Here is a 12,388-nt window from a genome sequence, read left to right on the forward strand (position 1 = left end):
TTAGAACATCCAAATTATCATAATTAAAAAAATATATAACTATCCTATCTATTTTAAAAATTTTATATTTATAAATAATAATTCTCTAAATTTAGAAAATAAATTCCATTCTCTAAATAATATTATAGAAGAGATAAATATGATAGAAGAGAAAGGAAAAAAATTGATATATGATATAGTAAAAAATAAATATCTAAATTTAATAAAATAATTTTTTTATTCTAAATTATATATTTTAAATAAAAAAATTAATTTGAATACTCTTAATCCAAATTAGAGTTTTAAGATTCCAAAAGAACTTAAGTCATAAATGATTATTTTTTTTACTAAAACGCAATTAAAGCTAAACACGTTGATTTAATCTAAACCTAATTCAATAGGTTCCTTCCACTCTCGTCATGCCCAAAAATTTGACTGATAGGGTTATAAATTAAGAGTTTTGAGGCATGATTGAAACTCAAGACATCAACACTAGTTTGTTAAATTTTGTGGATTCGATTCACATGGTGGCCGAACCGAGGACTCAATCCACTTGTAGCCTATGCAGTGATTTAACGATGCATAACCTTGCTGCAGACTTGGTTTGCGCAGCTCTATATTTGACAAATCAACACCGATTAACATCACACATCATTTTGCTAACGAGCAAATGATTTTAGGGGACGCTGCGCAAACCAAGTAGATGAAAACAATACCAAGATTGAAAAGTAATAAACAAAAGTGGATGTAATTTTTTAAAAATTAACACTTTCTGAAGGTTATAAATCATACAGGACCAAGTATTCATTAATTCATGATCAAGAAACCAACATACTAAACATCATACCAATTTCTCTATTACTATATCTAAAATTTAAAATAAATACCTCACTTTATTAAATTTAAATAATCATTTTTCACTATATAATACATCAAATATCCTAAATTTCTACCATTCTTAATTTTTTATTATTTTTTCTCTTTTTTCTATATTTTATTATTATATTTATGGAATGAGTAGAAACAGAGAGATTAAATGAAAGAAGAAAGATTAAAAAAATATATTATTTTATTTTTAAGATAAAGATTTCAATCCTTAAATTTAAAAAATCACTATTCATCAAATCCAAATTTAAATAATGGATAGGATAACTAATGTAAAAGATTTTAAATTACCTTATCCAAAATTTAAAATAAAATTTTTAAATAGGATAACTAATATGGATGCTCTAATACACTTTGCAGTAATTAATGAGATATTGCTACACTAGAATTTCCCATTTTAATGGAAAAGCCAACGAAAATATGACTTACATACAAAGACCAACATCATTCCTCTAATTACGAAGTAAATGACCAGATCAATATCCCAACTAGTATTTACCGATATATAGATGCATGTCCTCACAAGCTGTTACAATTCAAATACCAAAGTGAAATCAGGTGCCCAAATATCCAGGCACAATTGTGACAGATAATAGACAATCAATGGGTACCCAAATATCCAAGCACAATTGTGACAGATAGATAATCATTTTCCCTCCAAATGATCAGCATGAAGAGCTACGTAAATGAGGATTAAATCAATAAGTGGGGGGACAGGACCATATTGATAATACCCCAGGAATTTAATCTCAAATGAACTCGGAAAACCGATGCTAGAGTACTAAAGTAACGTTTCAAGATGTGACGTTTAGCTTGGGGGTTGTACCTCCAACTCCCAAAGTGAGCTGAATATCATCAGGTCCAACATCATGAATCCTCTCTCCCTCCCATGGCTTTACCCATCTGTTTTCAAATTCAAACTCCATGCTTCGGCCCTTCTCTGGCACCCCTAATGATGTGCCTATTGCAGTCCCCTTTGCCGCAACAAAGGTCTTAACAAGGTTGAAAGTGGGCGACCCAGGGACCGCCATATGGGAACCAGCCCCCTCCTGGCCAGAGTCGACGGTTGAAGCATCAGACTCGTCACATTCAGGTATTGTCATGGGCTGCCCTTGTTGGTGGCCTCTGATAGGGCTAGAAGGAGCTGAAATAGCATAAAGAGAGTAGCAGAATGTGTTATCTAGATTCCTGAGCTTAGGTGGATGAGAAGCTGAAGGTGAAGATGGTGGCGGGGTCACTGGGGCACTATTAGAGATGCGAAGTGGAGGAAGGCTTGTAAGGTTCTGCAGAAAAGGAAGTAGAGAAGAGGGATTGACACTGGGGTTGTGGACGTTATCGTTGCGGCTAGGGCTTGGGAAAGATGATGTCAAGGGGCTTGTATGGTACGAAGGGACAGGACTAGGGAAAGATGACAAGATTGGGCTCAACAGCGGGGAGGAGCAAGGACTTATGCCTGAAGATGCACCGGCAAATTCTGGAGGCGGTGTTGGTGGCTTGCATCCCTGCTAATGTTGTAGCCCATCACGAATCAATATTATACATTGCAAGCTAAAAAGAAGTTAAGATTTGGTTAAAGAAATCGTTATTGTTCAGATGCTCTTCAATTCTCAATTAAAATCAAGTTTGATCTAGAGAAGTAATTACTATATCAACTATCGATTTGACTGTCCCTTCCATTTATTGCAGGCCTGTGCAAGGACTAAACCATATTCTTCTCTGTTTCTCTCGCTAAAATAAAAAGGACTCGTAGATCAGTGAATGCAAAACCCAAAATCAAGGGGAAAAAGACAACAGAAGTTCAGCAATGGATGTAGAGAAAGCAAACATTATAAGGGATGGCTAGCATCCAGATCCATATGAGATAAAATCTTTCAAAAAACAAAAAAACGACGACGACATATAACCTTAGTTAAGGATCGACAAGACGCACTAAAGTATCTGCTCAAACTCAAGAAGCGTATGATTAATTGGAATAAAAGATCATAGCTTGAAGAATAAGAAAACATCACATCCCAAGCAGTGAAAATAAGAGAGGGGGAAATTATTGGCTGAAACTAGCTAGGAATAATCCATGAAAACGAAGAAAATGATTAAAAGGGCTAGAAACACAGATCTACTTGATTGAGCTTGAGATCTGCTATAACAACAACATCTCGGTCAACAACCATCCAGTCGCAGCAAATATAGCAGCTATCCATATTTTATTAAACAATCAAGCGATACTATGAGAATAATACTAATAATGACAGAGAGAAGAACAAAGATGATACCTTCCGGTAGGTGGTGCCGTCCTCCTCGACGATCCACCCCGCCTCGCGGCACAAGGCCTTGAGTACCTCGTTGTTGTCGCAGTGCTTGGGAAGCTTGTAGTTCCCCATCGACCGCAACCCAGAGAAGATCTTGGCAGCCATCGCCCGCCGCCGCCGCTCCCGCCGCTTGTTGTTCTCCCTCTCCTTCAGGGTCGGCTGCCGCCCCTCTCCAGCCGTCATCCCTCCGGCTCCGGTGCTCAGATCCACCCAAGATAAGAGTCAGAAAAGGCAGATCAGGGAAGCCTCCCGCTCTACCTCATCTCATCGCCTAGTTTCATGTATGCAACTAATAAAAACAAAAATCATCTCGATCCAAACAAAATTAAAATATAATAATAATAATATTACGGTCAACGGTCAGGGGTAATAAGACTCCGCACGTGCTTGGGTCGCCGTCACGCGTGAGTAAATGGGATAAGGCGATAAGCATCCCTCGCATCACGTCGCCATCCGTCCGCTCTGGAATGCACGTGCGGTTGTTTCTCCGATGGGGTGCCTGGCAATGGCGCGGGCCCGCTTCCGCCCATCTCGTCGTACCCGATTCCTGGTCCAGCGTTGGTTCGAGTTGGTTTACTTCCGCCAACCCGAAAAGAAAAGTCGTTATCTGAGCATTAGTTTGGATAGCTGCCGTAACATCGTTGTTCTCAGCCCACCTCAGGGCCATTTACAGAGATGTAAACTTTACTATTAGATGTGTATAAAGTAAAATATATAATTTATTTTTATTTTATAGAAATTAAATTTTATATTTTTGGTTGATAATGTGATAAAAGGTGAAATCGTTCGTCCTCAGCATCCCCGTCGTACCCGACCCAAGGTCATCACGAGGGAGGTAAATCACAACATCCTGAGCGAGCATGTGGCAGGTGGGGTGAGTTGCACAGGGACCGAAGATTTACCCCCCGACTATCCTGAGTTTCGACTCCGCGACCTCATGTGGCAAGCATCCCACCACATACCAACTCGGATGACCTGTGGGGTCTATTTTTGGTTGATAATGCACTCATGGTCGATGTTGTGGTCGATGTTGTAAATCTTTAAAATTATCATGAACTATATTCACGAATTATTCGAAGTCGAGATAATAGTCACGTATCTCAAACTATCAATGTTATGTCACAATGCTTCAACCCTTAAGCTGATGATATGTGATGACACTCTTCTTTTGATCTTCTTAATAAGATAGAGACTATCACTCTCTACTTGCTTAGACTCTCCTTCTTTTCTTTTTTTCTCTCACTCACATACTTTACATAAAAAGTATGTATTTATAGGATAAGATAATAAATGGAGAGTTACTAACATTAGGGAGTTACTAACCTTCATAAATTAATGTCCCTTAGTGGGCATAGGTTACATGTAGTAATGCCCTTTAGTAGACATAGGTTATTTACATGTAGCAATGCCCCTTAATAGGCATAGGTTACATGTATTAATGCTCCTTAGTGGAAATATGTTACATGTATTAATATCCTTTAATAGACATAAGTTACTCACATCTCCCACTTGCACACAAGGGTATTAATTCATCACTAGATCACAACTCATGTGACCCATCATATCACCATATTAGGCTTCCATACAGGGTTGAACGTCGTGCGACTTGCGAGTACACCTGTATACAAAACTACTCATTACACCTGTTAGGATGATTGAGCAGTCATCATTGTATCATAAGATACAAAATCTTGTTGTACCCTAGATCCAAGACTTAATACATCCATCGAGCCACTTTCCTCATCGAAAGTAATTCCCAGATAACGCTCGATTTTATATTCACTAATATGTTTTAATCTCTACATAGATAAACATAAAAGACCAGTCGGTGAATATTATATGATGATGTATTGTCAATTGGTCTTTCTTTTCCCAAATTTGATTCTATCAATCTTAACTCAGCTGTTTTCCTAGACCTATCCCTCATACCTCAATTTATTTTCCGGATCATCGGTAAACAGACTAAAGTAGCAAACACTGAATCATGACATCAAGAAAAAAACTGAAAGTAATACAGGCACAAGAAATCCCACCTAGAGGATTTCGGATCTCACACAGTGGGGCTCGAGGATATAAAGTTATTATCTCTTATAATATGGCTCCTACTATCCCAATCATCATATCACACGTGGTATGAAACACATGCCACAATGTTAATCCCACATCTCTTTAAAGGGCATATGTCAGTTTTCTCTAACAATGTACAAGTATGAGACTCAGTCTACACATAAGACTCTACCTAGAGATCTCTGAAAGAGTACCTCAAAGACATCACAATTCGCATGTGATATCTAAAATCTCAAATTTGGCTTCTTACATGCAATATGGATGCGACTACACCCATATGAGTCATGTCACACATAACCTCATCTTGAACACATATCAAGGTGACTTAAGTTCTAGCAGGACTACTCTCAAAACTTCTTATAGATAGAAACCATCTTATCCCCACTTTTGGAGGTGGTCACTCGTGTGATAGAGTCGACCTAGCCTGCCTGACATATCCATTATATCATAGAACATATATATATAACAAGTGCATTACAAAGACATTATATATATAAGTGTGACCAATCAATGCACGAGAAGTTATATATACCATTAAGCATCATTATAGTCAAGTTAATATAAACTAAGACATGTTATAAAGAGCACAAACCCAATGACTCTCTATGTCCCATAAAAGAGTCTCTACTAATAGGTTTGGTTAAAGGATCGACAACCATGCTGTGTATTAAAATGTACTTGATAGTCAGTTCATTCTTCTCAATGATGTCTCTCACATAATGATATCTGGTATCTATGTGTTTGGTTCTACTATGAAACTTAAGATCTCATGTGTAAATGATAGCGGCCTGATTATCACAATAAATCATTACTGGCCTCTCACTCTCCGCTACAATCCCTAAGTCATCTAATAGTCTTCAAAGTCAAACACTCTCTTGAGCTGCTAATGAGCAAGTCACGAACTCAACCTTTATCATAGATAGAGCAACACATGTTTGCTTCTTACTACTCCAACAAATCGATCCGTCATTGAGCAAGAAAGCAAAACCTGATGTAGATTTGTGTTTATCCAAATCGCCTCCCTAATCGACGTCTGAGTATCCCATAAGTCGCAAATCACCTCCTTCATAACATAGAGAGTAGTTTGCAGTTCCTTTTAAATATCGAAAAATCCTTTTCACTGCTCTCCAGTGAGCCCTTCCAGGATTTATTTGATATCCACATACCAAACTGACTACATAAAATATATCCAGTCATGTGCATAACATTGCGTATAATAGACTTCCTACTGCACTAGAATAAGGTACTTTACTCATTTCCCTTATGTTTACTTGAGTTTTAGGACACATATCAAAGCTCAGACTTTCACCTTTAGCAATTGGAGTATCAATGGGATTACTATCACTCATTCCAAAGCGCTTGAGAATTTTCTTAATGTAGGTCTCTTGTGAAAGAGCCAACATTCTTCTCAAGCGATCCCTCTGGATCTTTACTCCAAGGATGAACTCAGCTTCACCCATGTCCTTCATGTCGAAGCTAGATGACAACCATGTTTTAATAGTTATAAAATACTCAATGTTGTTCCCAGCCAACATTATGTCATCCACATATAATGACAGAATCACAAAAGAGTTTTCTAACCTTTTTAAATAGACACAATGATCCTCCTCGACTATTGTAAAACCATAAGATCTTACCTCCTCGTGAAATCTTAGGTACCACCGCCTGGATGATTACTTGAGGTCATATATCGACTTTTGAAGTCGACCAAACCTTATCTTCTTGACTTACTAAAACGAACCCATAGGGTTGTTCCATGTAAATCTCCTCATCCAAACTTCCATTAAGGAAAACAGTCTTAACGCCCATTTGATGTAACTCTAGATCTAAACTAGCAACAATGGCTAAAAGTAAACGGATCGATGTAAACTTGACTACTGGGGATAAAGTCTTCTTGTAGTCAATGCCCTTTGTTTGTGTGTAACCCTTGGCTACTAGACGAGCTTTATATCTCTTGATCGATCCATCGACCTTCCTCTTGATTTTGAGAACTCATTTGTTCCCAATGACCTCACTACCCTCGGGTAAGTCAACTAAGTCCCAGACCTTATTGACTTTCATTAATTCTATTTCTTTTTACATAGCCATTAACCATTGGACTTTTTCAGAACCCTCGAGAGCCTCTCCAAAGGTCCTTGGTTTATCATCATCCTCTGGAGTCACAATGAGAATCTTATTTTCAATAGGGAAATGATGACGAGGTATATTTCCCCGACCACTCCTACAAGGAGAGAGAAGCTCCCCACCTTCAGATGGACCACTCCCACTAGAACCAAGATCCTTAACCAGGTCTTGAATCCCGCTACTAGGCTTGACTGTACCACTAGGCTCATCCATCTCATAGAAGGTGTAGTCTCGATCAATTTCTCCTCTCTTAGGAAAATCATTCTCAAGAAACATGGCATCACAAGATTCAATTTTAGTTATTGTGTCGTCCGTATGTTCTCCTAGAAACACATATCATTTGGAGTGTTCAGAGTATCTGATGAAGATACACTTCTTTCCTCGTGAGCTTATCTTGTCGTACTTGTGCGAGGAATCTCTAACATACGCAGCACAACCTCATGGCCTAAGATGGCTAAGGACAGGTCGCCTCCCTGTCCAAAGTTCGTATGGGGTGCTAACCACGGACTTTGTTGGAACACGATTAAGGACATAGACTGTAGTCAATGACGCATCCCCCTAATGAGAAATTGGTAAATTGACCTGTGCCATCATGGACCTCACCATTTTCAATAGAGTCATATTCCTTCTTTCGGCAACTTCATTCTACTGAGGAATAGCAGGAGTAGTCAACTATCTTGTAATGCCTTTTTCAAAAAAATAGAGCTCTCTAAACTGTTCAGACAGATACTCGCGCCCCCCATCAGTTCTGAGAGTTTTCACTCAGATACTCGCGCCCCCGATCAGTTCTCAAAAACGTCACACGCACCCTTCTCATCCGTCGGTGTACTCTTCCGCAGCTTTTCATCCCTCAGATGCATCAAGCCCATTGACTCACTTCTCGTGTCATCCTTCTCATTCGCTATATCTTCCGCTAGACTTTCTATGTTCTTAAGTCCCTACACACTTAGACACAATGTATCTGATAGGATCGAGTAGTGCGATAGAGGGGGGGTGAATATCGCTTCTTTTTAAAAACTATTCTTTTCTTATTTAAATCAAAGTCGTGCACAGCGGAAAGTAAATAGAGACACAAATGTTTTACTTCGTTCGGAGCCTAGCTCGACTCCTACTCGAAGGCCCGCGGTCCTTGATCGCACCGATGGGAAAAGCACTAAAACCCTTCTCTCCGAACTCCTCGGAGAGAAGCAGATCGTACAAGTACAATAGAATAAGATAGTAACAGATCTACTATCTTATTAGCAATTAAGTATAAAACAAAAAACAAGTATACCGACAAATGAATCGAAGATGTAGCGTAGGTCAGTTCTTCCAAATGACGTAGCTTTGCACTAAAGATGAGTCGCTTGTAGAGTAGTAACTTGTGATCAGGAAGTTGTCCTTTAGCCTCTGTCTTCGAGTCTGAATTTATAGGTGGACTGAGGTTCGGTCGACCGATCCCTCTGTTCGATCGACCGAACCAGCTCCGATCACCCACAGTTGGAGTCTGACGCTGGCTCGTAAATTCTGCATTAACTGGCCTTCAATTATTCGGTCGACCGAACCCTTCTATTGGTAGACCGAACAAGGTTTTTCCTTGTTCGCTAAAATCTACCGAGATCACCCTTTAATGCTGATTTAAATGCTGATTGGATCAGTCGACCGATGCCCAGGTTCGGTCGACCGATCAGCTTCTATTTCCTTTACTGCTAATCGGTGCTGATGATCTATCTTGTGCTGAGTCACTATGGTTCGGTCGACCGATCTTCTGGTTCGGTCGACCGATCAAGCTTTGACTGGACTCTGGCTCAGTTCTGATCTGGACTGACTTCTGTGCTGATCTTACTTGGTTCGGTCGACCGGTCCTTTGGTTCGGTCGACCGATCCACCTAGACCTGTAAAACAGTGTTAGAACAACAAAACACCCTGTAACACAGATGTTAGCATAACAGTATAATAATGCACGAGTAATAAAATAACAGTAGAACTGTTCTTGATCTCAACTTGGAAACCTTCCCGGTTTCTTCAGTTGGATCAGCGACCTAAGGTTGTTCCCTCCGGGAACCCGACCTCACTGTCGCTCCTCTAGTTTGCTTACCTCAACCTACCTGCCAAACTTTGATCCTCCAGATCTAGTTTGGACTTCTCACTCAGCCTTGATCAGCTCCCCAGGACTTTTCCTTTGATCTTCGGTCCTTCAGACCTCTCGATCACACTGCCAAGCTTCGTCTCCCCTTGACCTACTTGAACTTTCACCTGGGTTCCACGATCTGCTAAGACTTTTCTGCCTAGCCTCCAGCTAGGACTTTCCCGGTTGAGTAAACATCCTGCACACTTAGTCAACTTGTTAGATCATAACAAGACTTAACTTGAACCTTTGACAACATCAAAACTCAGGTTTGATTCTGGTGCAGTTTGCACCAATAATCTCCCCCTTTTTGATGTTTGGCAACCAAGGTTCAAAGTTAAGTTTAAAAATATGCAACAAGTAAATAAGCAAGCAATTTAAATTCTTATTTCTCCTCCTGAAATAAACCTCTCCCCCTGAATACATTATCTCTCCCCCTTTGACACACATCAAAAATAGGGGAAGACAAAACAAACAAAAATTTAGAAAACTAAATGTTAGAATAATTAAAAAAGAAAAACTCTTAGTAAAAATAACCATTCAAGAATTTACTAAGGTAAAATAATTTTACTAAGGTAAAAAATCTAAAAAAATTTACTAAGTTAGAAAGTTTGAAAAAGATTAAGTGAAAAATATTTTTTAAGGAAAAACAATTTTACTAAAGTGTTTTGTAAGTATATCTACTAAGTTAAATATATAATATATTTTTTTATAACAATTTTGAAATTACACTATATAAAAAAAAATGTTTTGAAATAAAATTTTGAAAAAGATGTTGAAGAAAACAATTTAGAAAATTAAATATACTAAATTGATAAATTTTGTAAAACAAACTAATAAAGTATAAAAATAATTTTTGTAAAGATAACTCCCCCTAAAAGTGATATTTATCCTAAAAGTCCAAGCATGGGTAATAAAACTAAGGAAAAGAGATCCTTATGATGAAATGTTCAACCTTTGTATAATGCTAACTACCATAGGATAGTAGCCATAGACTCAGGTTGGTCAATTTGAGCATTTATAACTAGCAAGGTTTTACTTACTAGTCAACTCAAATTGATCAATGTTTGTTATTTAAAGCCCAGATTTATAGCGATGCACTGACATAAGCATCTGAAATCTAGGGTTAGGACCTAAGCATCTCACCCATTCTAAGTTATCAAACAAGGGATCTTACTGTGCTTGTGAGATGCTAGCTCCTAGAACTATAGGATCAGGCAATTCTATGGTAAAACCTAGGCTATTCCATAAACTGAAAAATAGTTTCAAAGTATTTTTGAAACAAAAATTTGAAATGGGAATTTTTACAAAAATAATTTTGAAAAATAAACTACGTAGTAATTTTCAAAAACAAAGAACCTAATCTACAAAACATAACCCTAATTGTCTTCTTAGATTACTAAATTCTGCTTCAGGTAAAGGTTTAGTAAAAATGTCTGCCAAGTTAGATTTGGATTCAATATAATTAAGTTCAATATTCCCTTTAGACACATGATCTCTAATGAAGTGATGCTTAACCTCTATATGTTTAGTTCTAGAGTGATGTACTGGATTTTTAGTAAGATTTATAGAGCTAATATTATCAATGTAGGTTTTTACATTTTTATAATCTAGATTAAAATCTTTTAATGTATGAGACATCCACAACAATTGAGCTACACATTCACCCATTGCTATGTATTCGACTTCAGTGGTAGATAAGGCAACACATTGTTGCTTACGACTAAACCAACTAACCAAAGATGATCCTAACAACTGACAACCTCCACTTGTACTCTTTCTATCTAACTTACACCCAGCATAATCTGAATCCGAGTATCCGACTAAGTCAAAATGTGAGGTTCTTGGGTACCAAATTCCCACATTTATAGTGCTTTTTAAATATTTGATAATTCTTTTAACCAATGAAAGATGGGTTTCTTTTGCACAAGTTTGATATCGGGCACACATACTAACTGCAAATAAAATGTCAGGTCGGCTTGCAGTTAGATAAAGTAAACTTCCTATCATACTTCTGTAATATTTTAAATCAACAGGTATACCATTTTCATCATTATCAAGGGTTAGATTACTTGCCATTGGTGTTTTTATCCCTTTACAGTTTTCCATACCAAATTTTTTAAGAAGTTCTTTTGTATATTTAGTTTGATGTACATAATTACCATATTTAGTTTGTTTAATTTGGAGACCTAAAAAATAATTTAATTCACCAACTAAACTCATTTCAAATTCATTTTCCATTAAGGTGACAAATTCTTTTAAGAATTTTGAATTAGTTGAACCAAATACAATATCGTCTACATAAACCTGGGCTATAAAAATGCCTGAGTTAAAGGTTTTAATAAAAAGTGTAGGATCAATTTGGCCTTCTTTAAAACCCTTGGATTTTAGAAAACTAGATAAACGTTCATACCAAGCCCTAGGTGCTTGTTTTAATCTATATAAAGCTTTTTTAAGTCTAAAGACATAGGTTGGATTTTCTAGATCTTCAAAACCGGGTGGTTGACTAACGTAGACTTCCTCCTTAATAACGCCATTTAGAAAAGCGGATTTAACATCCATTTGGTACAACTTGAACCCCTTAAATACAGCATAGGCTAACAACATTCTAATTGATTCAAGTCTAGCTACCGGGACATAAGTCTCGTCGTAATCTAGTCCTTCGACTTGACTAAACCCTTTTGCTACTAAACGAGCTTTATTTCTTAAAATATTGCCTTGATCATCTAATTTGTTTCTAAACACCCATTTAGTATCAATGACCGTTTTATTTATTGGTGGAGGTACTAAGTCCCAAACCTGATTTCGTTCAAATTGGTTTAATTCTTCTTGCATTGCGATTACCCAGTCTGGTTCTATTAATGCATCATTTATATTTTTAGGTTCAATTTTAGATATCAATGTCATTTGGCTTAGATTT

The 12,388-nt window shown here is 37.4% G+C and overlaps 1 protein-coding gene across 2 annotated transcripts; it reads right to left on the reverse strand.

The window, feature by feature from the left end:
• Positions 1–1,344: 1,344 nt before the first annotated feature.
• Positions 1,345–3,464, reverse strand: LOC121984420 (protein BZR1 homolog 1-like). 2 transcript variants are annotated; one of them, XM_042537343.1, is made up of 2 exons: positions 3,135–3,464; positions 1,345–2,369 (listed from the first exon to the last, which is right to left on the reverse strand). In XM_042537343.1, exons 1-2 carry the CDS (start codon positions 3,351–3,353, stop codon positions 1,659–1,661), a joined length of 930 nt encoding a protein of 309 aa, XP_042393277.1. In that variant the 5' UTR covers positions 3,354–3,464; the 3' UTR covers positions 1,345–1,658. The 2 variants fall into 2 exon arrangements, with proteins under 2 accessions (XP_042393277.1, XP_042393278.1); XM_042537344.1 differs by having other exon boundaries at positions 1,345–2,366; positions 3,135–3,459.
• Positions 3,465–12,388: the final 8,924 nt, after the last annotated feature.

The sequence above is a fragment of the Zingiber officinale genome, chromosome 5B (assembly GCF_018446385.1).
Source record: "Zingiber officinale cultivar Zhangliang chromosome 5B, Zo_v1.1, whole genome shotgun sequence".
NCBI classification, from domain to species: Eukaryota; Viridiplantae; Streptophyta; class Magnoliopsida; order Zingiberales; family Zingiberaceae; genus Zingiber; species Zingiber officinale.